This window comes from Coregonus clupeaformis, chromosome 27 (assembly GCF_020615455.1).
Source record: "Coregonus clupeaformis isolate EN_2021a chromosome 27, ASM2061545v1, whole genome shotgun sequence".
NCBI lineage: Eukaryota > Metazoa > Chordata > Actinopteri > Salmoniformes > Salmonidae > Coregonus > Coregonus clupeaformis.
The window spans coordinates 12324374-12351060 of record NC_059218.1 but is presented as its reverse complement, the minus strand read 5'-3'; the positions used below and the strand labels follow the sequence as shown (position 1 = coordinate 12351060).

Here is a 26687-nt window from a genome sequence, read left to right as displayed (position 1 = left end):
TTGCTAGAGCAAGTTCAGGGGTAAACATCACACTATGGGAAGGGAGTGTTAGTATAAAAAGCAGAGATTGTTTTAGACACTTTGCAGAACTTATGAAGAGCTACATTTTGCTGTTGACTCTGAATTAACTTCTGCCTGCAATTGCATAACTAAATATATTTTACATATACTCAGAAGCTGTTGTCTGTGTCATTTTCTAAAGTTTAAAGTTTGTTTAAGAATAAGAAAATATCAGCACTGTGCAAAGAACCCTCTACAGTCTGATGTAAGTGTTGAGGAACATCCTGACACTGCACTTGAAGGATTTATGGAATTGCTTCTTCCGGTTACAGACAGGCACGCGCCCCATAAAAAAACAGACTGTTAAAACTGCCAAATCCCCATGGATAGATGATGAATTGAAAAACTGTATGGCGGAGAGGGATACGGCTAAGGGAATGGCACATAAGTCTGGCAAAACAACAGATTGGCAAACGTACAGTAAATTGAGATGTCACATAACTAAGCTAAACAAAAAGAAGAAGAAACTATGCTATGGAATAGAGATAAATGATATAAAGAATGATAGTAAAAAGCTCTGGAGTACTGTAAACGAAATTCTAGGCAAAAAAGCAAACTCGGCTCCATCCTTCATTGAGGCAGATGGCTTGTTCATAACAAAAGCCTTTGATATTGCCAACCACTTTAATAACTTGTTTGTTGACATGATTAGCAAACTTAGGTATGACATGCAAACAACAAATGCTGAGCCTTCATATTCATTCATAAATAATAAAAGAAAAGCACTGTAGCTTTGAATTCCGCAAAGTTAGTGTGGAAGAGGTGAAAAAATTATTGCTATCTATAAATAAGGACAAACCACTTGGAACCAACAACCTGAGGTTGGTAGCGGAATACATTGCGATTTCTATTTGCCACATCTTCAATCTAAGCCTAGAAGACAGAGTGTGCCCTCAGGCCTGGAGGGAGGGATGCAAAGGTCATTCCACTGCCCCAAAATAGCAAAGCACCCTTTAATTGTCACGCCCTGGTTCTGGGGACTATGTTATGTTGAGCCAGGGTGTGTAAGTCTATGTTTAATTTTCTATGTTGGTCTGAGTGACTCCCAATCAGAGGCAACGAGTGTCAGCTGGGTGTCTCTGATTGGGAGCCATATTTAACTGCTTGTCTTGCACTTTGTGTTTTGTGGTTTCTTGTTCCTTTTGGTTTGTGTATCAAAGGACTTCACGTTTCGTTCTTTGTTTTGATCGTGTGATCTAGTAATAAATATAAATATGTTCACCCGCAACGCTGCGCCTTGGTCCTCTCTGTTCGACGATCGTGACAGAAGAAACCACCTTAACCAGACCAAGCAGCGTGTTCAGGAGCCATCGCTGGCAGATCTCCGTGGCAACCTCGACTGGATCAAGCAGCGGGACGAGGAGAGAGGATGGACGTGGGAGGAGATGATTGCGAGTCTGGCAAGAGGGAGGAGAGACCCCCAGGAAATTTTTTGGGGGGGCTCACGACGTCGGGCCAGCAGGTGTACGGGTTAGAGCGGTGCAAAGCGTTGGCAGAGAAGGCCGCCAGGTTAGGGGGGCCACTGGGCACAGAGGAGAGGGAAAGTGTGGAGGCACGGCGAGAGGTACTGGGGTGTGTTACCAGTCCGGTCCGGCCCGTTCCTGATCCCTGCGTGGGGCCAGTGGTGTGTGTCCCCAGTACGGTCCGGCCTGTTCCTGCCATTCCCACCAAGTCAGTGGTGCGCGTCGTCAGCCCAGCCCGGCCTGTTCCTGCCATTCCCACCAAGTCAGTGGTGCGCGTCGTCAGCCCGGCCCGGCCTGTTCCTGCCATTCCCACCAAGTCAGTGGTGCGCGTCGTCAGCCCAGCCCGGCCTGTTCCTGCCATTCCCACCAAGTCAGTGGTGTGCGTCGACAGCCCAGCCCGGCCTGTCCCTGCTCCACGCACAAAGCCTACGGTGTGCGTCGACAGCCCAGCCCGGCCCGTTCCTGCTCTCCGCACCAAGTCTGTGGTGCGCGTCGCCAGCCCAGTCCGGCCCATCCAAGCTTCCCGCACCAAGCCAGTGGTGTGCGTCGTCAGCCCTGTCCGGCCCGTTCCTGCTCTCCGCACCAAGATTGTGGTGCGCGTCGCCAGCCCGGTCCGGCCCGTCCAAGCTCCCGCACCGGGTCAGTGGTGCGCGTCGTCAGCCCCGGTCCGGCTCATTCCTGCTCCCCGCACCAAGTCAGGGGTGCGCCCGTCAGCCCGGTCCGGCCCGTTCCTCCTCCACGCATCAAGCCAGGGGTGTGCGTCGTCAGTCCAGCACAACCCGTGCCTGGGTCATGTCCGGAGCCGGATCCGCCGCCGAGGCGGAGTGCCCACCCGGTCCCTCCCCTGTTGTGGTTGGTAGGTGCGGCCGGAGTCCGCGCCTTTGGGGGGGGGTACTGTCACGCCCTGGTTCTGGGGACTATGTTATGTTGAGCCAGGGTGTGTAAGTCTATGTTTAATTTTCTATGTTGGTCTGAGTGACTCCCAATCAGAGGCAACGAGTGTCAGCTGGGTGTCTCTGATTGGGAGCCATATTTAACTGCTTGTCTTGCACTTTGTGTTTTGTGGTTTCTTGTTCCTTTTGGTTTGTGTATCAAAGGACTTCACGTTTCGTTCTTTGTTTTGATCGTGTGATCTAGTAATAAATATAAATATGTTCACCCGCAACGCTGCGCCTTGGTCCTCTCTGTTCGACGATCGTGACATTAATGGTTCAAACAGCAGACCAATCATCTTGTTACCGGTGCTTAGCAAACTTTTGGAAAAAATCGTGTTCAACCAAATACAATGTTATTTTACAAAAACAGACTTTCAGCATGCTTATAGGGAAGGGCACTCAACATGCTCGGCACTGACACAAATGACTGATGATTGGCTGAAAGAGCTTGATAATAAGAAGATTGTGGGAGCTGTTTTGTTAGACTTCAGTGCAGCCTTTAATATCATTGATCATAACATATTGATGAAAAAATGCAGGTGTTATGGATTAACATCCTCTACCTTATCATGGATGCCGTTCTGCTGCCAACAAGGCAGAGTTCATCTCAGCCTATGCTACCCTCCAGTCCCTCGACTTCTTGGCGCGGACGGAAACATGGATTACCACTGAAAACACTGCTACTCCTGCTGCTCTCTCCTCGTCTGACCATGTGTTCTCGCATACCCCGAGAGCATCTGGTCAGCGGGGTGGTGGCACAGGAGATCTCAGTCTCTCCCAAGTGGACATTCTCAATTTTTCCCCTGACCCATCTGTCTATCTCCTCATTTGAATTCCATGCTGTCACAGTCACTAGCCCATTTAAGCTTAATATCCTTGTCATCTATCGCCCTCCAGGTTCTCTTGGAGAGTTCATCAATGAGCTTGACGCCTTGATAAGTTCCTTTCCTGAGGATGGCTCACCCCTCACAGTTCTGGGGGATTTCAACCTCCCTACGTCTACATTTGACTCATTTCTCTCTGCCTCCTTCTTTCCTCCTCTCCTCTTTTGACCTCACCCTCTCACCGTCCCCCCTACTCACAAGGCAGGCAATACGCTTGACCTCATCTTCACTAGATGCTGTTCTTCTACTAATCTCACTGCAACTCCCCTCCAAGTCTCCGACCACTACTTTGTATCCTTTTCTCTCTCCCTCTCCTCCAACACTACTCACTCTGCCCCTACACAGATGGTAATGCACCGTCGCAACCTCTCTCTCTCCCGCTACTCTCTCCTCTTCCATCCTATAGACAAGTTTACGCGCTGTATCCCGGGTGGCGCCATAACTCTACACAAATGCATTTCATTTCCACCGGAAGTTGTTGGCACAACGTCTGCCGGTGTAAACACAGCGATGTCGACGCTAGCTTGGGAACACGGTTCTACTACTATGCCGCAACCCGTCAAGGAGCGGAGGGGGAGGAACTTGCAAGGGACTATTTGGAAACTCTGGGCAACAGCATTGAAACCAAAGGCTTAGTGGTGTGCGAAAAGGAACCGTGGCTTGCAGCATCTCCCGATGGAGTGATAAACAACGACATTCTGTTGGAGGTCAAATCACCTGTGATGGGAAACAAGTCACTTGCAGAATTTTTGGCAACAAAGAACTGCGAAATCACAACTGTGGCAAACGGAGATAGGGTAGATTACCATATTGCCTGCAATGGTCCAAAAGGCTACTACATGCAGGTACAAATTGGGATGCACTTCACAGGGCTTCAGCACTCCAAGTTGGTGATCTGGAACAAAACTGAGCACCTAGAAATCGAAGTACCCTACGACCAAGGCTTTGTCCAGGGGCATATCATAAGGCTGCGCACATTCTACTTTGCCCACATGCTCCCGAAAATTGTTGATGATTTTGTTGAGGGAAGGTTACAGTTCTGCAGTAAATATCTCAGCATTTTAAAACCAAAATAAACTGCCTTATTTAGGTCATGCCCACAGGAGCCAACAGATGTCCATTGTTTACATGATCTCTTTATGCTGTGCAATATATCAGTGTGCCTACTGTTTGAGTGAAAATAAAGTTTGATGTAATTTCTATCCTTAGAGTGCTACAATTTATTTTAACACAGTTCATAATTCATAGTAAGCTCATACTGTACATAAATAACACTGGATTAATTAATTGTTTTGAGGAAACTAAACAAATGGCTTCAACAAGAAAGATTGCGTGTTTAATCTTAACAGGTATTAAAAAGTAAAATACAAAAGCAGCCCACACAATTACATCACTATGAAAATATTCATATATTATGTAAAAAAATACAATGCACGCAGTATTTGTTGTGTTTATCTGTATTTAATGAACAACATGGCTGGGTGTTGGTAGACAGGGACACAGGGCAAGATTCTAAACCTCACTGATCAGTGGACTCTTCAGGTTAACTAGGCCAGCACAGATGGTTAAGATGTTGTCCAGTTTCGGTGCCATGCTGATGGGAACATTCTGGGATAAAATCTTAAACACCTTCAGTCTCTGGATTGCTCTTTCCACATGTATGCGGACATTGGCTACTCGCCTGGTGCGTGTCGTCTCCTCATTGGTCAACTGATTGCGCCTGTAGGTGAAAGCAGGGATGTTCAAACTGACCCTTCTCTCATCAAGCAAGTCTCGAATGGTGAACCCACGGTCCGCCATGACCTCATCACCAGCCCTCAGATAGTCTAGGAACCCACTGTCCATGGTGATAAACTTATCGCTGCTTCTGCCAGCATAGGCATCAGATATAAACATGATTAGTTCATTAGGGGCCACAGCGACGAGATATTTCACAGTGTTGCGTGATTTATACTGGCTGAAAGTGTCACTCCTTGAGTCGTGGTTTGTGGCTCTCTGCATGGCACTTTCGGCACAGTCAATGATGCAGGTGGTTCGAGGGTAGTTCCTCTGAAACGACAAGGGCATGGTGGCACGAATGGTCTCTCTTGGAAGCCAGGGGATCAGGACTTTGAACTGTTCACCCATCACGTCAATCCAGTGACTAATCACAATGCTTGCCATGGATGTAGACACATTGAAGCGGTGAGCAATATCTCCTAATATTAGGTTTAGTTTTAGTTTCATCAACGTCATAAGTATTTGGTCAACAACAGGAAGGGTAATTGATGGCTTACTGAAAGGCAACAACACCGTCACCAGGGTGAATAATTGAACCATAAGCACTCCTGTATACAGCTGGGACCTAGCATCATCAATGACCGTGGTGCTGGTCACAGTAGGACCCATTTCTGCCTCGCACTGTGTGGCCTTGTCTACTTTAACAGACTGTGTTGAACAGTAAATGTGATCAATATGTGACGGATCCTCCCATTGGGTCTGGGCATCTCGAAATTTTGGTGTAGCAGGCTCGGCCTCACAGACAGGCTGACAGGTTTCTGGAGCATCTAAAAAGGGGAAGAGAAAACATGGATGGAGCAAAATTAATGCAGGCATAGAGTCCTCTCACTACAAACATCACAATGGAAAAATGTGTACTACAACATTGCACTCACACGCACACACACAATCATCATCACAACAGCCTGCCACCTTGCATTGTATTTATGATGTAGACTAAGGCACACGCAGGCAGGACACACACACACACACACACACACACACAATTAATGATGTAGCTATCGTGGGCATTGTTTGTCCCATCTCCAAAACAATCAACTGCCTTAGCAAAATACCGGTAGCAATGTTAATGTATGACAACTTCTTCATAATTAACAGTATTGTCAGCTTCATAGCTAAAGTTGCTGAACTTACCCTCAGATTCAAGTCTGCGTTTCTTTATCTGGGAGGAGGCAGTGGTCCGCTGGGTGAGTTGACGCCTATTTGGCTGGGGAGGGCGATTGTATCCCAACCACAACTCTGGGAAAGGATTATCCTTGGTAGGTTTTTGGTCAACAAAGTGAAGGAACAAACAAAAACGTTGAGGGGTGGTTTCTTTAGATTCAATGCCTTCAGCCAGGTCCTTGATTCCGAGTCGGTATCAGGCTTGCGAAAAAATGTAAACAATGGAGCGCATGGACATTGCCTCTTTGTAGCTGGTTTGTGGTCATAGCACTCTCTATCTAACCACTCGTTCAGGTGCTTTCTCGAGTTTTTGCAACCAACAACCGCACACGTCGTTCCCGAACCACTTTTCTTCATGTTGTAATTGTAATTTTTATATCCTCTTTGTCACTGCGATATCAGTGCTTTGTCGGCACAACGGAGCTAGCTAGCAAAACAAACCCAGCCCGGCAGAACGGAACTGGATTGCATCGACGGGAGGAGTTCAGGAAGTAGAGCGGAAACGGCTCAAAAACTTGTCTATCATCTCTTCCCTCTGCTCAATCCTTCTCCCTCCAATCTCCTGATTCTGCCTCCTCAACCCTCCTCTCCTCCCTTTCTGCATCCTTTGACTCTCTATGTCCCCTATCCTCCCGGCCGGCTCGGTCCTCCCCTCCAGCTCCGTGGCTTGATGACTCATTGCGAGCTCACAGAACAGGGCTCCGGGCAGCCGAGCGGAAATGGAAGAAAACTAGACTCCCTGCAGACCTGGCATCTTTTCACTCCCTCCTCTCTACATTCTCTTCATCTGTTTCTGCTGCTAAGGCCACTTTCTACCACTCTAAATTCCAACCATCCGCCTCTAACCCTAGGAAGCTCTTTGCCACATTCTCCTCCCTGCTGAATCCCCCCCTCCCTCTCTGTGGATGACTTCGTCAACCATTTTGAAAAGAAGGTTGACGACATCCGATCCTCGTTTGTTAAGTCAAATGACACTGCTGGTCCTGCTCACACTGCCCTACCCTATGCTTTGACTTTTTTCTCCCCTCTCTCTCCAGATAAAATCTTGCGACTTGTGACGGCAGGCCGCCCAACAACCTGCCCGCTTGACCCTATCCCCTCCTCTCTTCTCCAGACCATCTCCGGTGACCTTCTCCCTTACCTCACCTCGCTGATCAACTCATCCTTGACCGCTGGCTATGTCCCTTCCGTCTTCAAGAGAGCGAGAGTTGCACCCCTTCTCAAAAAACCAACACTCGATCCCTCTGATGTCAACAACTACAGACCAGTATCCTTTCTTTCTTTTCTCTCCAAAACTATTGAGCGTGCCGTCTTTAGCCAACTTTTCTTGCTATCTCTCTCAGAATGACCTTCTTGATCCAAACCAGTCAGGTTTCAAGACTGGTCATTCAACTGAGACTGCTCTTCTCTGTGTCACGGAGGCTCTCCGCACTGCTAAAGCTAACTCTCTCTCCTCTGCTCTTGTCCTTCTAGACCTGTCTGCTGCCTTTGATACTGTGAACCATCAGATCCTCCTCTCCACCCTCTCCGAGCTGGGCATCTCCGGCGCGGCTCACTCTTGGATTGCGTCCTACCTGACCGGTCGCTCCTACCAAGTGGCGTGGCGAGAAGCTGTCTCCGCACCACGTGCTCTCACCACTGGTGTCCCCCAAGGCTCAGTTCTAGGCCCTCTCCTATTCTCGCTATACACCAAGTCACTTGGCACTGTCATATCCTCACATGGCCTCTCCTATCATTGCTACGCTGACGACACACAACTAATCTTCTCCTTTCCCCCTTCTGATAACCAGGTGGCGAATCGCATCTCTGCATGTCTGGCAGACATATCAGTATGGATGACGGATCACCACCTCAAGCTGAACCTCGGCAAGACGGAGCTGCTCTTCCTCCCGGGGAAGGACTGCCCGTTCCATGATCTCGCCATCACGGTTGACAACTCCGTTGTGTCCTCCTCCCAGAGTGCGAAGAGCCTTGGCGTGACCCTGGACAACACCCTGTCGTTCTCCGCTAACATCAAGGCGGTGACCCGATCCTGTAGGTTCATGCTCTACAACATTCGGAGAGTACGACCCTGCCTTACACAGGAAGCGGCACAGGTCCTAATCCAGGCACTTGTCATCTCCCGTCTGGATTACTGCAACTCGCTGTTGGCTGGGCTCCCTGCCTGTGCCATTAAACCCCTACAACTCATCCAGAATGCCGCAGCCCGTCTGGTGTTCAACCTTCCCAAGTTCTCTCACGTCACCCCCGCTCCTCCGCACACTCCACTGGCTTCCAGTTGAAGCTCGCATCTGCTACAAGACCATGGTGCTTGCCTACGGAGCTGTGAGGGGAACGGCACCTCCGTACCTTCAGGCTCTGATCAGTCCCTACACCCAAATGAGGGCACTGCGTTCATCCACCTCTGGCCTGCTGGCTCCCTACCTCTGCGGAAGCATAGTTCCCGCTCAGCCCAGTCAAAACTGTTCGCTGCTCTGGCACCCCAATGGTGGAACAAGCTCCCTCACGACGCCAGGACAGCGGAGTCACTCACCACCTTCCGGAGACATTTGAAACCCCACCTCTTTAAGGAATACCTGGGATAGGATAAAGTAATCCTTCTACCCCCACCCCCCCCTTTACTCCAACCCCCCCACAAAAAAAGTAAATAAAAAATATACATTGTAAAGTGGTTATCCCACTGGCTATAAGGTGAATGGACCTATTTGTAAGTCGCTCTGGATAAGAGCGTCTGCTAAATGACGTAAATGTAAATGTAATGGATGGACAGTTACCTATCCAATAGGACACAGAGGGTTTTCTTTAATGGAAACCTCTATAAAACAAATTTGGTTGAGTGTGGTGTACCACATGGCAGCCAGCTTGGACCATTATTGTTTTCTGTGTTTACTAATAACCTTCTACTGACCTTGAATAAAGCCTGTGGTCCATGTACACTGACGACTCAACAGTACACACGTCGGCTGCAACAGTAAAATAAATAACTTACACCCTTAACATAGAGCTCCAGTCAATTTTAGAATGGGTAACTAGCATTATTTTTGGGACAAATCACTCGCTCAACCCTAAACCTCATCTGGATCTATAATTGAATAATGGGCTACTGAGCAAGTTGAAGAGACAAAGCTGCTGGGTGTCACCCTAGATAGCAAGCTATCATGGTCAAAACATATAGACTCAATGGTTACTACAATGGGAAGATGTCTGTCCATGATAAGGCGTTGCTCTGCTTTCTTGACATCTCAGTCCACCAGACAGGTCCTACAGGCCCTAGTTTTGTCACACCTGGACTACTGTCCAGTTGTGTGGTCAAGAGCGGCAAAGAAGGACATAGGCAAATTGCAGTTGGTCCAAAATGGAGCAGCACGTATTGCACTTAGATGTACACGGAGGGCGAATGTCAATGACATGCATGTCAATCTTTGGTATTTGGTATTTTATTAGGATCCCAATTAGCTGTTGCAAAAGCAGCAGCTACACTTCCTGGGATCCACACAAAACATGAAACGTGACATAATAAAGAACATTAATACATAATCAATTTTTTTTTAAAGGCACACGTAGCCTACATATCAATGCATACACACAAACTATCTAGGTCAAATAGGGGAGAGGCATTGTGCCGTTAGGTTTGCTGTTAATTTGAGCAATATGAGATGGAACGTAGTTCCATGCAATAATGGCTCTATATAATACCGTACGCTTTCTTGAATTTTTCTTGATTTGGGGACTATGAAAAGACCCCTGGTGACATGTCTCTCCTGGCTCAAAGTTAAGGAGCGATTGACTGCATCACTATTGGTCTTTGTGCAAGGTGTTGATGTGTTGAAGGTACTGAACGGTCTGTTCAAGCAGTTGGCACACAGTTCAGACACTCATCGGTACCACACAAGACATGCAACCAGAGGTCTCTTCCCAGTCCCCAGGTCCAGAACAGAGGCTGGGAATTAAATAGAGCCATAACTAAATAGAACTCTCTGCCACCCCAGGTAACTCAAGCTAGCAATAAAAACAGATTTAAAAAAACAGATAAAAGAACACCTTACGGCACAACGAGGACTGTGAAGAGACAGTCTTATATTGTATTTTGCATTGTATTATGTATTGTATTATGTATGTGACACGTGTTTGGGATATGACTGTGATATGTGGTTGTCTCGCCTGGTTACCTTAAGAAGAATGCACTAGCTGTGGATCGCTCTGGATGGAAGCGTCTGCTGAATGGCTAAACGTCCGTGTAAATGTAGTGCAATGTATGTATATTTATGTATATTATGTATTTGATTTGTTGTGTTGTTTCCTGTTTGGACCCCAGGAAGAGTAGCTGCTGCCTCAACAGCAGCTAATTGGGGATCCTATTAAATACTAAATGTGCATGTTGTCAACTAAAGAGTCAGTGAAGGCACAGTAGGTTACTGGCAAGATTGCTAGCAGCAGCAAGTGTCCTGTAGGTTACTGGCCACATTTTCCCAGTAAGTTAATTAGACTTTTACAATAACTTACTGACAAGTGCTTTCCAGTCAAGAAATTACAAATTTACAGCAACTAGTTCCCATTAAAATACTGGAAAATGCACAATAACCTCTTCACAGCGTAGCTCATTGCTGGCACGTTAGCTTACAAAGTTGGCAAAACAGACAGTGTCAAAAGAGGTGCTCTGCTTGCATAAGCATAACCATCAAACACTGCTACAACACTTCCACTGACGGTTGGCAAAAATACACATATTTGACCACAACCCCAAATATGGGAGTTGCTGTTTTTATGAGTGAGTTCATGTCTAAGTTTTATTCAGCACTGTCAACACTGTTTTTATTACGAAACATAAAATGCGCTTCTCTCTACTTCCACTCGCGCTGCAGCTGCAATGAATGAGTAGCCAAGTGTATCGATAGCCCTGCGTTTTTATTATTATTAGCAGTTTATCATGTCTATTTTAATATCGAGGAGTATTTAACTTTCTCTGGTCATAGGAACAACATGAATTTGTGCCTGAGGCAAATGCGGTGCGACTCGAGTTTCGCAATCAGTTGGAAGACTGTGTCCCATCCCTCTGGTCAGTCTCACCGGAGGAAAGGGACTGTGAGAGGCAGACCCTTTGCTGTTCTCTACCTCCCTCCACTGAGACTAATGCCGTGTTCACAACATCTCAGAACTTGAAAATCTCCGACTTCAGTGCGTTAAAGACAACTGGGAACTTGGAAAAAAACTAGATCCGACTGGGGAAAAGTCATCCAACTCGGAAACTCTGGCATATTTCTAGAGCTCCGACTTTCCAACCTGAAGTTCAATGATGTCATGATTTGACCTTTTCAGAGTTCCCAGTTGTCTTGAAAGCACCATGACCATCAGATGCAGTTACCATCAGTCCAGTAAAATAAAAAAGCAAATTATTTATATTTATGCTCAGCTGTGCCTCGCAAGTGCTACACCAACTGATCTATTTTGTTATCTAAGCACAAGTTTTGGAATATATGGTCTGAGAATAACAATATTGGCCGGCCAGACATATTACCAATATGCTGTGTTAAACCTCATTCCCCATTCCTACAGAACTGTTTTTATTAGGTTAATGTAAAAGTTTTACAATTAAGTGTTTTCTTTTTTAATACATTTGCATTAATTTCTAAAAACCAGTTTTTGCTTTGCCGTTATGGGGTATTGTGTGTAGATTGATGAGGGGGAAAAAACGATTTAATAAATTTTTGAATAAGGCTGTAATGTAAGGGGTCTGAATACTTTCCAAATGCACTGTATACTCTCTTAGGGCTCTATTTTCACAAACCTAACGCAGAAAACCTCACAATCCATACACATATTCTAGTCCACACTAAAGACACACAGGCTTACCCGGATCTTCTGTTGTCTTACCTTTTATCCTCAGTCTAGTTCACTTCCTTGGTTAGTCAGTCATCATGTTTAGTGTACTTTTATATACTTACTTATTTAACACGTTATTTTATAGCATTTTATGCTGCTGATTTTTTTATGTACGCTACATGACCTAAAGTATGTGGACACCTGCTCGTCGAACATCTCATTCCAAATCATGGGCATTAATATGGAGTTGGTCCCCCCTTTGCTGCTATAACAGCCCCCACTCTTCTGGGAAGGCTTTCCACTAGATGTTGGAAAATTGCTGCCTCCATTCAGCCACAAGAGCATTAGTGAGGTCGGGCACTGATATTGGGCAATTAGGCCTGGCTCGCAGTCGGCGTTCCAATTCATCCCAAAGGTGTTCGATGGGGTTGAGGTCAGGGCTCTGTGTAGGCCGATCAAGTTGGAAGCACAGAATCATCTAGAATGTCATTGTATGCTGTAGCGTTAAGATTTCCCTTCACTGGAACTAAGGGGCCTAGCCCGAACCATGAAAAAGAGCCCCAGACCATTATTCCTCCTCCACCAAACTTTACAGTTGGCACTATGCATTCGGGCAGGTAGCGTTCTCCTGGCATCCGCCAAACCCAGATTAGTCCATCAGACTTCCATATGGTGAAGCGTGATTCATCACTCCAGAGAACGTGTTTCCACTGCTCCAGAGTTCAATGGCGGCGAGCTTTACACCACTCCAGCTGCTGCTTGGCATTGCACACGGTAGTGAGTGTTGCAACCGAGGAGAGACAATTTTTACGCGCTTTGCACTTCAGCATTCTGCGATCCCATTCTGTGAGCTTGTGTGGCCTTCCACTTCGTGGCTGAGCCGTTGTTGCTCCTAGACGTTTCCACTTCACAATAACAGCACTTACAGTTGACCGGGGCAGCTCTAGCAGGGCAGAAATTTGACGAACGGATTTGTTGGAAAGGTGGCATCCTATGACGGTGCCACGTTGAAAGTCACTGAGCTCTTCAGTAAGGCCATTCTACTGCCAATGTTAGTCTATGGAGATTGCATGGCTGTGTGCTCGATTTTATACACCTGTCAGCAACGGGTGTGGCTGAAATAGTCAAATCCACTAATTTGAAGGAGTGTCCACATACTTTTGTATGTGTAGTGTATGCAAAGTGACTTTGGATGTCGTGAAAAGTGCTCGAAATTAAATGTATTATTATTATATGCAGAGTATGATAGACATGGGATAGAACAACAACTCAGCATTCCAGTGATGCAGTCAGAGATTGTTTTGGCTTTGTCTTCTCTCTCTCTTCATCGGAACAGTACAGCCACACTGTTTTGGAGTGGAGTCCCATACGACTCACTCCCTTCCTGGATGACATCACCACTTCATCAGTTTGGATTAAGTCAATTGTCTCCACCGTAGCTCTGTTCCATGTTCCAGGAGGAGGGAGATCAGGAAGGCTCTATCCCTAAGAAAACACTGGCTATCCCCTATGGGCCCTGGTAAAAAGTAGTGCACTATAGAGGGACTTGGATGCCATTTGAGACATAGTCACTGTCTACCTTTCTACTTCCTCACCACTCTAGTTTGCTAGTCTAACAAGAGACAGTGTGTAAGTAGAACTTGGAAGTTTCCACAGAGCACATACTGATAAGCATCTGACAGATGACCAGGCTCAATTCATGTGGGATTGGCTAACAAGGACTCTGTGTGAAGAGAGGGAGACTTTGTGTTTGTGTGTGCATGTGCATGTGAGTGCCTTGTTTGCCTGCCTGCCTACCTGCCTGCCTGTCTACAAACAGCAGTATACTTTAGTTTTTCTCTAAACCAAATTGAATGCATAATGCAAACTTTCACCACTCCAACAGAAACGACGTCATTCTGGGGTTAAATCCATCTGTGATCCCTATCGTCTGTTGCAGCCCTTATTGAGGAAGACTGCTCATTGTTCACTCAATCCCTGTACCAGACCCATCTCTCAGCCTAACAGTCTCACCCTGACTTTTCAGCCTCAGTCTCAGCCTTCCTTCCTGCTTGTCTCAGAAAAGCACCAAGGATGATAACCTTGAACAAAGGAGAGAGGGGGGAGGTGTACAAAAGGCAAGAATGCCACAGCGATGGCGTATTTCTCCAGTAAAAGAAGAGAAAAGAGAGAATGAGAAGTAAAAACAGAACCAGATAAAGAGAGAGAAGGAGAGAGAATATCTGAGGGAAACATCTGGTCTGATTATGCTCTGGTTCCTCTCCATACAGTTCAATGTAAAAGTGTCAGCTTCCTGCTTCCCCTGTTTGTCTCCTGGCCTCTAGAGGTCAGCTGTGTTCCCCTTTGCCTTAGTTTTTCCTCATGTGTCCTAATTAGCTTATCTATGTCACCTGTGCCTTGTTTCCCCTTGAGTAGTTTAGCTGTGTGTTTTCCCCTTGTTTCTCACTTGGTTATTGCGTCCTGTCTATGTGTCTCCTGCTTTGTCCCACCGTATCAGTCCTAGTAAGTTATTCGAAGTTATCTTTAGTTTGTTTTTTCTCCCTCGGGGAGTTGTTTTGTTTTGCCTCCTGTTTTGGAACATTAAATCTACTTACCTGGAGTATTGCCTTGGGTGTCTCATTTGGGTCCTACAACATCTCCTCTGTGGCTAAGGGGTAGTACCCCCAGCTCTACACATTTGAGACCGGAGTTCTAGCCCGGCTTGTGACAGAATAACCAAGTCAATCATGGACCCAGAAACACTCAGTTCCCAGGACCTGTTGGCGGTGATCATTCGACATGAGGCTTCTTTCCAGCGCCATGAAGCCGTTCTCAGCCGACAAGAGGAGCTGATGGCTAGACATTCTCAACTCCTGGCCGAAATGATGAGTTCCCTTCACCAGCTCTTTGAACGCCTCCTTGGTTCTCCCCCTTCCCCCCGGTCACCTCCCAGTGACGACAGGCCTTCTCGGTTGGCGGAGCCCCGACTACCACCTCCCAAGCCCTTTTCTGGGGATCCAAGCTCTTGTCAGGGTTTCCTCACCCAATGCTCCCTCACCTTCGAGCTCCAACCCTCAAGTTTTCCCACAGACCGTTCCAAGATTGCCTACCTCATTACCCTTCTTTCAGACAAGGCGCTCGCCTGGGCCTCTGCGGTGTGGCAGTCCCAGGAGGCCTGTTGTGACTCCCACGCTGCATTTGTAGAAGAGTTCAAGCGGGTGTTCGATCATCCTGTCAGTGGGCGGGAGGCTTCCAAGCGCCTACTGTCTCTCCGTCAGGGCCCCCGAAGCACGGCAGATTTTGCCATTGAGTTCGAACCATAGCAGCAAGGAGCGGATGGAATGATGAAGCGCTGAGGGTCTGCTTTCAGGGAGGGTTATCTGAGCCCCTTCAAGATGAGTTAGTCACCCGTGAACCAGCTGAAGATCTCGAGTCCCTCATAGCCTTGGCCATCCGCCTGGACAATCGTCTAAGAGAGCGGAGAACGGCTCGCCGTCAGGTGTCTCAGTCCCAAGTTCCTCTGAGCAGCTCTGTTTCTCCTGTTTGGACTCCGTCATTCAGAGCTGCCCCGGCTCCTGAACTGCCCCAGGATTCCCCGGGAGAGCATGCAGTTAGGCCGTTCCAGGCTTTCTTCCAACGAAAGGGAACGTCGCATGAGGGAGCGTCGGTGCCTCTACTGCGGGGTTGCCGGTCACTTCCGCTCCACTTGCCCCCGAGCTGGGAAACGCCTGTCCCGCCCAGCTACAGGAGGGTTGTGATGGGGAAAATTAGAGCTCCTCCTACTAACGCGGTCCTAGCTATTCCAGCCACTCTGTCCTGGGAGGGCCACCAGCATCGGGTCCAGGCTATGATCGATTCCGGTGCCGCAGGTGATTTTATGGATGTAACCTTGGCTAAGGAACTTAAGATCCCTACCCAACTACTTCCTCAACCCCAGGCAGTTACAGCCTTAGATGGCAGACCTCTGGAACCAGGAAAAGTTACTGAGGCGACTCAGTCCCTGCGACTTACCATCTCTCAACACCAGCAGGAGGAGACCTTCTATCTCATTGACTCTCCCGAGTATCCTATTATCCTGGGTCACCCTTGGCTATGCAGACATAATCCCCAGATCGACTGGCCTACTGGCACCATTCTTAGCTGGGGTCCCACTTGCCAACTCACCTGCATGCTTCAGAGTTCCTCAGCCCCTAGTACCCAGTTTCAAGAGTCTGTTGACGTCTCCCGAGTCCCCAGTGTTTACCATCGGTTCAAAGCAGTGTTCAGCAAGGCCCGGGCTACTGCCTTACCGCCTCATCGCACTTATGACTGTGCCATTGATCTACTCCCTGGGTGCTGCCCTCCTAGAGGTCGGATCTTTTCCTTGTCCTCCCCCGAGCACGCAGCTATGGACACCTACATTAAGGAGTCCTTGGCAGCCGGCCTCATCTATGCCTCTACTTCCCCGGCTGGGGCGGGTTTCTTTTTTGTTGAAAAGAAAGACGGGGGTCTGAGGCCTTGTATTGATTACCGGGGACTCAACAAGATCACGGTTCGGAATCGATACCCTCTTCCTCTCATGGCCACTGCTTTTGAGCTGCTTCAAGGGGCTTCCATTTTTACTAAGCTGGATCTCCGCAATGCTTACCATCTCGTGCGGATCCGGCCAGGAGACGAATGGAAGACGGCGTTCAACACGCCCACGGGACACTATGAATATCGGGTGATGCCGTTCGGGCTCACCAATGCCCCCGCAGTATTCCAAGCCCTGATTAATGATGTTCTCCGGGATATGCTTAATCTGTTCGTCTTCGTGTACCTGGACGATATCCTCATCTTCTCGAGGTCACTGAAGGAGCATGAGGGGCATGTTAGCCGGGTTCTCCAGAGGCTCCTTGACAATCACCTCTACGTTAAGCCTGAGAAGTGTGAATTTCATGTTTCTCAGACTCAGTTTCTCGGGTTTATTGTCACTCCCGGGCACCTAGAGATGGATCCCAAGAAGGTCAAGGCGGTCCACGATTGGCCCACACCTGCCACGGTCAAGGAGGTTCAACGGTTCATTGGCTTTTCTAACTTCTATCGGAAGTTCATCAAGAATTTCAGCTCGGTGGTAGCCCCCTTGACGACGCTTACCAAGGGAGGAGGGACCAAGATTCACTGGGGTCCGGAAGCAGCAGGGGCCTTCGAGGATCTCAAGCGCCGCTTCACTTCTGCTCCGATTCTGGTGACCCCTGACCCAGAGAGACCTTTCGTGGTGGAGGTGGACGCCTCAGAGGTGGGGGGTGGGAGCCGTCCTGTCACAGAGGGGTGCGGATGGGAGATTACACCCTTGTGCCTTCATGTCTCGCCGCCTGTCTGAGGCCGAGCGCAACTACCACGTGGGGGATCTAGAGTTGCTTGCGGTTAAACTGGCCTTGGAAGAGTGGCGCCATTGGCTTGAGGGGGCTCAGCACCCTTTCCAGGTTCTCACAGACCACAAGAACCTGGAATATCTCCAACAGGCTAAGCGGATGAACCCTCGGCAAGCACGATGGTCCCTTTTCTTTAATCGATTCCAGTTCATCCTGACTTACCGACCTGGCACCAAGAACGTCAAGCCGGATGCTCTGTCTCGAGTCTATTCTCCCGAGGTACAAGAGAAGCCCTTGGCATCGATTATTCCGAGGTCTAGGATCGTCGCACCTCTTCAGTGGGAACTAGAAAGAGGGGTACGAGAAGCTCTTGCCCATGAGCCCGATCCAGGCGGTGGTCCTGCCGGTCGCCTGTACGTTCCTCTCTCGGTTCGGGCCCGCGTCTTGCAGTGGGGTCATGAGTCGCCCTTGACATGCCATCCTGGCAGTGCTCGCACACTGGAGTTCCTCCGACGGCGGTTTTGGTGGCCGTCCATCAAGAAGGACGTGCAGGTCTATGTTGAGGCCTGCCCTGTGTGCAACCAGGGAAAGTCGACACGCCAGCGACCCCAGGGACTGCTCCATCCCTTACCTGTTCCTCGAAGGCCATGGTCACACCTTTCTCTGGACTTTGTTACGGGACTTCCTCTATCCCAGGGCAACACCGTCATCCTTGTGGTGGTAGACCGTTTCTCTAAGGCTGCCCGGTTTATTCCCCTGCCCAAGCTGCCCTCGGCTAAGGAGACTGCGGAGCTCCTCATGAACCATGTCTTCCGGATATTTGGCATTCCCCTGGACGTGGTCTCTGACCGAGGTCCCCAACTCTCGTCCCGGTTTTGGGGGCCTTCTGCAGGCTTATTGGGGCCACAGCCAGCCTATCGTCAGGATTCCATCCAGAGTCTAATGGCCAAACGGAACGGATTAATCAGGATCTGGAGACCACCCTGCGGTGTATGGCGGCCAGTAATCCCACGTCTTGGGCCACCTATATCATTTGGGCTGAATATGCCCACAACACCCTCCAGTCCTCAGCCACCGGATTGTCCCCTTCGAATGCCAGTTCGGTTACAACCCTCCTTTGTTTCCAGAGGAAGAGGCGCAAGTTGGTGTTCCCTCGGCCCAGCGCTTTGTCCAACGCTGTAGGCGGACCTGGAAGAAGGCCAGGTGTACCCTCCTTCGGACCTCCCAGAGATACCAAAGTCAGGCTAATCGCCACCGCCGGACGGCCCCTAGTTTCCGAGCTGGTCAGAGAGTTTGGTTGGCCACTAAGAACTTGCCCCTCCGGGTCGAATCCAAGAAGCTTTCCCAGAGATACATCGGCCCTTTCCGCATTTCTAGAAAGGTTAACCCTGTGTCGTATCGTTTAGTTCTGCCTCGCTCCCTTAGAGTTAACCCCACTTTCCATGTTTCACTCCTTAAACCTGTCTTGTCTTCTCCTTTTGCCCCCCCACACAGACCCCCGCCACCTCCCAGGATTATAGACGGCCAGCCAGCCTACACAGTCCGCCGGATACTGGACTCCCGGAGGGTCCAGAACTCTCTGCAGTATCTGGTGGACTGGGAGGGCTACGGGCCAGAGGAGCGCTCCTGGGTTCCGGCCAGGGACATCCTGGACCCAGGGTTGATCCGAGATTTTCGCACCCTGGGGCCAGGGTGTTCTGGAAGGAACGTCAGGAGTCGTTCCTAGAGGAGGGGGGTCCTGTCAGCTTCCTGCTTCCCCTGTTTGTCTCCTGGCCTCTAGAGGTCAGCTGTGTTCCCCTTTGCCTTAGTTTTTCCTCATGTGTCCTAATTAGCTTATCTATGTCACCTGTGCCTTGTTTCCCCTTGAGTAGTTTAGCTGTGTGTTTTCCCCCTTGTTTCTCACTTGGTTATTGCGTCCTGTCTATGTGTCTCCTGCTTTGTCCCACCGTATCAGTCCTAGTAAGTTATTCGAAGTTATCTTTAGTTTGTTTTTCTCCCCTCGGGGAGTTGTTTTGTTTTGCCTCCTGTTTTGGAACATTAAATCTACTTACCTGGAGTATTGCCTTGGGTGTTTCATTTGGGTCCTACAACATCTCCTCTGTGGCTAAGGGGTAGTACCCCCAGCTCTACACATTTGAGACCGGAGTTCTAGCCCGGCTTGTGACAAAAAGAAAGAGAAAGAAAAGACAAATACAAAAAGAAAGACAGGTCTGGAAATAGAACCTGATTTACATGCAGATAAACACACTGAACTTCTCTCTATTAATTGGTTGTGTTTCAGGTTGTATTTCTGTTGGCAGACATGCCATAGTGTCTATCTGTGTGTCTATCTTTGCGTGAAGAAGGTGGGTGGACGGAACTATACCTCCATACAGTAATGCAGCAGCACAGCAACATACATTTTTCTACAGGTGTAGGATCTCACTTTGAGCCAGTTTACTACAGCAGGAAAATAATCCTGCATCAACAGGAAATGTGAATTATTATGAGGATTATAATTAATGGACATATTTGTAGGGGTTGATACATTTTTCGTTAGGGCAAATCAAGTGGAAATTACAAACTTTAGAAGCCTTTTTAAAACTCAAATACACTACAAGTTTGCATTTCCTGCCTTGCAGGAAAATTCTCAGCAACAAAAAGAGCAGTACAACACACTGCACCGCACACAAAAACCATAAAACACAACACTCATATATTGTGCTTACACACACACACACACAACGCATTCCCACTTTATCTATTGTCGGTTGACTATTCATTAGGTTATTTATGGAAGTTTTACACACTAATGAATTTTTCCTGTGATGAATGGTGGTAATAACAGGGTGCCGAGAGGAGAATGCTGTTCAGTGTGCTCTGTAAGGCCTAATCAAGCCAGGGTGATGTATTGTGTGTGTGTGTGGTGCGTGCATGTGTGTGTGCCTAATCAAGGCAGGGCTAAGTATTATGCATGAAATAAAAGCATGACAGCCCAGTTTATTGATTACTGGGTAGATTGTACATTAGTTTCTCCATCTCTGTACACTAGGCTCACTCTCTATCTCTACATCTATCTCACTCTCTCTCCATTCACAATTCTGGGGGTTGCCATGACACCCGGCAATAAGAGATAACAGGTTATATTTTAACAAATCTTAGTGCTGGCGGTAGCGCTATACTGTAGGTTCAAGGGTGTTGTCAGAAATATTTTTGCTATTTTCATAATCTGAATTATAGTAGCTGGCGGTGGCGTGAAAAGGCTGGGTTTTGATGAATAAACAAGTTTCAGGTGTGTCTAGGTTTTACCTTTCACTGGCAAATCAGAATGTGCTCCATGGCTAAATATGTGGTTGCTCTCACATTTGAGAAAACATAACATAATTTCATATCTGATAGACCTCCGGCCTGAGCTTTCATAAGCCATACGATCTATCATAACGGTTATTCATTCATTTTTGCATTCAACAGCCAGAAAGCTTACTATTTTTAAGGGAATCATATCACAGATAAACATACACCTAATGAGATATCTAGCTAGCTAATAATAATAATAATAGTAACCCTCTTTATTTCTTTCTTTCTTCTGGCTGGCAGGCTAGTTGCTACAAATCCAATCACAAGCTTGTTTTAGCTCTAGCTAAATCCTAATGACAAGTATGCTTCAAATTTGAGCATTTTATTTTGAACACAATGAAAACACGAACATAAAAAAGACAAGACACAAGACTGACTCAGCCTGCAGCTTGAACAACAGTCAACAGGCTAGCTACCATTAGTTAGCTCACAGACTTTGGTAGCTAGCAATCTAGCTAACATTATCTGAGGAGACACTATAGTGGCATGGAAATATGATGACATTGCTAAAGTAGGCAAGTCATTAGTAGAAAACAACTTTGCCATCATTATCACGTCGTCAAATTTACTTTAGAGAAATGGCAATTGCCATAGAAAGAAAAGTTAGTCAAAAATAGCTAGCTAGCAATGCTAACGTTAGCTAGCTAAAATCCGGTCCTGTCCCTCAATCTTAGCTAGCAATCTAAAGTTATACTCCATCTAAAGTCAATCTGGCGACATCACAGTGATAACAAAACGTTTTTGCCTCCTTTAGAAATGTCATAATTTTTCCAAGTCACTATAATGCACTTTAAACTAAATCTTCATCAGCATATGGCGGCTCAGAGAATGCCATTGAGTAGCTAGTAGAACGTTCATTAGGGCATCAGTCCTCAAGAGAACATTCATGATAAAAAGGGAATGTTAGCTCTCTGTTTTGCTATTCCCAAACTTTCTATTTTAATAAGGCTTTGGTGATTAATATTTATTTCAAAGCAGTCTCACAAGCCAAACCCTTTATTGAATAAAATGTTATTCGTCACATGCTTCGTAAACAACCGGTTACTTACGGGCCCTTCCCAACAATGCAGAGAGAGAAGAAACTGAGAAATAATAGAAAAGTAATGAGACGTAATAATAAAAGTTATAATAAATACACATTGAGTAACGATAACTTGGCTATATACACGGAGTACCAGTACCGAAATGATGTGCAGGGATATTAAGTAATTGAGGTAGATATGTACATATAACTAGGAATAAAGTGATTAGGCAATAGGATAGATAATAAACAATAGCAACAGCGTACAGTATGAGATGAGTCAAATAAGTTAGTGCAAAAAGGGTCAATGCAGATAGTTAAATAGTTAATAACCAAATAGCTACCCGGACGAACTATTTAGCAGTCTTATGGCTTGGGAGTAGAAGCTGTTCAGGGTCCTGTTGGTTGCAGACTTTGAACATCGATATCGCTTGCCATGCGGTAGCAGATAGAAAAGTCTATGACTTGGGTGGCTGGAGTCTTTGACAATTGAGGGCCTTCCCCTGACACCGCCTGGTATACAGGTCCTGGATGGCAGGGAGCTCGGCCCTAGTGAGGTACTGGGCCGTATGCACTACCCTCTGTAGCACCTTGCGGTCGGATGCCAAGCAGTTGCCGGTGATGCAGCCAGTCAAGATGATCTCAATGGTGCAGCTGTACAACAGTTTGAGGATCTGAGGGCCCATGCCAAATCTTTTCAGCCTCCTGAATGCCCTCTTCACGACTGTGTTTGTGGACCATGATAGATCCTTAGTGATGTGGACACCGAGAAACTGGAAGATCTCCACCCGCTCCACTACAGCCCCGTCAATGTGAATGGGGGCATGCTCGGCCCTCCGTTTCCTGTAGTCCACGATCATCTCAGCTGACATTGAGGGAGAGGTTGTTGTCCTGGCACCACACTGCCAGGTCTCTGACCTCCTCCCTATAGGCTGTTTCATCGTCATTGGTGATCAGGCCTACCACCGTCGTGTCGTCAGAAAAATGTATGATGGTGTTGGAGTCGCAGTTGTGGGTGAACAGGGAGTACAGGAGGAGACTAAGCACACACCCCTGAGGGGGCACCCGTGTTGAGGATCAGCATGGCAGATGTGTTGCCTACCCTCATCACCTGGGGGCAGCCCATCAGGAAGTCCATGATCCAGTTGCAGAGGGAGGTGTTCAGTCCCAGGCAGAGGAGGTTGGTGGCACCTTAATTGGGGAGGACGGGCTTGTGGTAATTTCTGGAGCAGAATCGGTGGAATGGTATTAAATACATCAAACACATGGTTTCCTAATATCATGACTTATATCAACATTATTATTATTAGCCGTCCTCCCCTCAGCAGCCTCCACTGGTCCCAGGGTCCTTAACTTAGTGATGAGCTTGGAGGGCACTATGGTTTTGAACGCTGAGCTGTAGTCAATGAATAGCATTCTCACATAGGTGTTCATCTTGTCCAGATGGGAGAGGGTAGTAGGGAGTGCAGTAGAGATTGCGTCATCTGTGGATCTTTTGGCGCGGTATGCGAATTGGAGTGGGTCCAAGGTGACTGGGATGATGGTGTTGATGTGAGCCATGACCAGCCTTTCAAAGCATATTATGGCTACAGATGTGAGTGCTACAGGGCGACAGTCATTTAGACAGGTTACCTTGGCGTTCTTGGGCACACAGACTATGGTTGTCTGCTTGAAACATGTAGGTATTACAGACTGGGTCAGGGAGAGGTTGAAAATGTCAGTGAAGACACTTGCCAGCTGGTCAGCGCATGCTCTGGGTACATGTCCTGGTAATCTGTCTGGCCCTGTGACCTTGTGTATGTTAACCTGTTTAAAGGTCTTACATCGGCTACGGAGAGCGTGATCACGCCATCGTCCGGAACAGCTGGTGCTCTCATGTATGGTTCAGTGTTGCTTGCCTCGAAATGAGTATAGAAGGTATTGAGCTCATCAGAAGCATGATATAATAAATCACATCTCTCATTCCATGGCACTGTGCACACATAGGCCTAAATGTCTTTATGCATAACATTTGCACGTCCATACAAAATAGTAGGCTCCTGTTAATTGTATCGTTGCCTATTTGTGAGGCACATTCTCAAAACAATTTGCAGTTGACATGGCATTGTTGGAGGACTGAATAACATTTTTACATTTAAGTCATTTAGCAGACGCTCTTATCCAGAGCGACTTACATCAGCAATTAGGGTTAAGTGCCTTGCTTAAGGGCACATCGACAGATTTTCCACCTAGTCGGCTCGGGGATTAGAACCAGCGACCTTTCGGTTACTGGCACAACGCTCTTACCCACTAAGCTACCTGCCGCCCTTGTAGGAGCACGTCCAGGGCTCTACAGTGTGACCATTTCACTCACATATGCGACAAAAAATAGATGTGTGCAGTAGTGCCACCAAAGCCATCAGATGGACCCTTCAACCACTCTCCTTTGAGCCCTGCACGGGCATGAATTTTAAGCCCGAGCCCTACCCATGTCCGCGACGTTCAGGCCCTACCCTACCCAGGCACGATTGCTTCTGCCAAATTTAAGGCCCGGTCCTGCCTGAAACCTGAAATCAGAAATAACTTCCTCTGTTAGTAAATCCATTAGCTGCTCCTCTCTGTCTGTCACTCGATCGCTCTCTGCGCAGGCAGCTCGCTCTGCATGCACTCTGCTCCTGGCTGCTCTGAGTCTGTATATCCATACAAGCAAGTTCTCTGCTTGGGCTGCTCTGCCAGAGATATTAGAGAAAGGAGATAGGAATCCCTTTGGGCAATGAATGGAGGAACGCCCCACCCAGGAACGCCCCACCCAGCAGACTATCGACCAATCGCGTTCACGTTGTCATGCTGCGTCACGTGGTTGCTAAGCTAATCGGCACGCAATCCCTTCTCAAAGTCAGGGTATGAGTCGAGAAACATGCCCATTTTCCTCGAATCTCACGATTCCAAAGCTATACAATATGACATATATCAAGTTATTTATCTCACATCTCTGAAAATATTTGTAATGTTGTACTTCTTGTTGATGAAATTCATGGGCGTTAATACGATTCCAGTGGAGTTTCCCATCTCCTCAAAAGTATCTCTGGCTCTGCTCAATGAACGAAGAGACATGAGAGACCTGTTAGCTACTTTTGGTCACTCTAAACAATGACAAAACTCAAGGAACATTATATATTTTTTTAATAATCTCTCCTGTCTTATATTTGACAAGATTTAAGCACTTCTGACACCATGTTATGATCTTAGTCACATATGACTGTACTGCGCAGCAGAGCAAGAGCAAATGGCTCAGCTTCAAAATGTTAGTGATCAATTTAGTGATATCCGAGCCCTACCCGTACCCTAGTTATTGATGAAAAAACAGGCCCTACCCGATGTATAAAGTCAGGTCCTGTCAGGCTCGGATGGGGTAGCAGACCTCTAACTCTCCTTGGCACACCTCAATGACCAGGCTCCAATCAATAGTCAATAGTGGATCTTTTCATTGTAGTACATGTTAATAGTCACCACTCATGGAACAACATGGAGTGGCCCAGCCCTCTAACTTTTAACCACTGTGTGAGTTTGATTGAAGACCACTCTTGGAGAAGACGCTTTAAAGGAGAAGACCCTCCTCATCTAAACCCATCCCAGGTTAGGGATAGATTATATCAGATCTGTGGTAGCGGATACCCGCATAGTGGTTGTTTTGGCGGTGTCAGAAGTGGAACTGCATTATAGCTGTCAAATCCACAAGCGGTCCCGGCATTATAAGTAAAGCGGACATTGCCATTGGCTGCACAGAGTTGCATTAACCTCCCATTGTCCTAGGTTCAAAATGACCCGCCACTGTGTTGAACCAACTTTATTTAATTTTTATATTTTTTGGATCATTTGTGAGAGGGAGGCAGTGATACTTTCTTTAAAGTCTCACTGCCTCCTTCTCACAAATGATCCCTTAAATATAAGAATTAAATAAAGTTGGTTCAACACAGTGGCGGGTCATTTTGACCCTAGGACAACGGGAGGGTTTTAAGATAAATTCCATGCAGCCTTGCTTACAAGTTTGAACACTGCAATGTGAGATGTAGGGTGCATTCATAAATTCACTCTGGCCATCTACTCCGATTTCAGAGGACTCTCGTCTGTGTGCCAGAGCGTAGAATAACTGATGAATTCACGAACACTCAACACCTGTTGAAAAAAAGCATAATTCAATTGTTGCCAGCAGCACAGTTACAGTGACTAACGATCTGGATAACATGAAAACAGCCTAACCAGCTCTGCAAGGGCGAGTAAAATGGGAGGTGTTCTCTCATTTTCGTCTGGAAGTTGCTAGCAAGCTAGCCAATGTTAGCCAGTTAGCTTAGGTGCTTGACTGTCGTTGTGAGGTCAGAACGCTCTGGACAACCCTACTCCTCGGCCAGAGCGTCCAGTGTGCGCCCTGAACGTTCTGAGAGCGAAACGCTCTGAATTTACGAACGGACAATCGGACAATCTGACAATGAACAATCTGACAATGCTCTGAGCGCACTCTGGCACTCTAGATTGAATTTACGAACACACCCATAATCTACACCTAGATTATTTTGTTTAATGATTTTCTATTTGAGTGTCTTTATTTCTGTATATCAGTGACATGTAGTCAGGGTAGGCAATGCTTACCCTGTGATAATGTTTTTTTTTTAAACTGTTATGAAAAGCCAAATAAAATATGTGAATGATATAAAAAATAAAACAAATGTTATCTAATGTTTTTCTCAATGTTTCTGGTGGTCTTTATGCTCAAAATCTCAAAATGTGCTAAAACTGCGCCAGGGTTCGCATGTCTTCCTTCCCATCCAAATCCATTCAAATTCTGGATGCCCACGGCCATTCCTGACTAAAGTCACTTTTAATAGACAGGATCAATAGGCTTCGCTGCTTTCCTAGCTAAAATATGTTGGATTGAG

At 47.2% G+C, this 26687-nt stretch overlaps 1 protein-coding gene across 1 annotated transcript; it reads right to left on the bottom strand.

Moving 5' to 3' along the window:
* Window positions 1-4781: 4781 nt before the first annotated feature.
* On the bottom strand, window positions 4782-5671 carry LOC123481998. The gene has a single exon (XM_045207969.1). It carries the CDS (start codon window positions 5659-5661, stop codon window positions 4855-4857), a length of 807 nt encoding a protein of 268 aa, XP_045063904.1. The 5' UTR covers window positions 5662-5671; the 3' UTR covers window positions 4782-4854.
* Between the last annotated feature and the right edge of the window lie 21016 nt (window positions 5672-26687).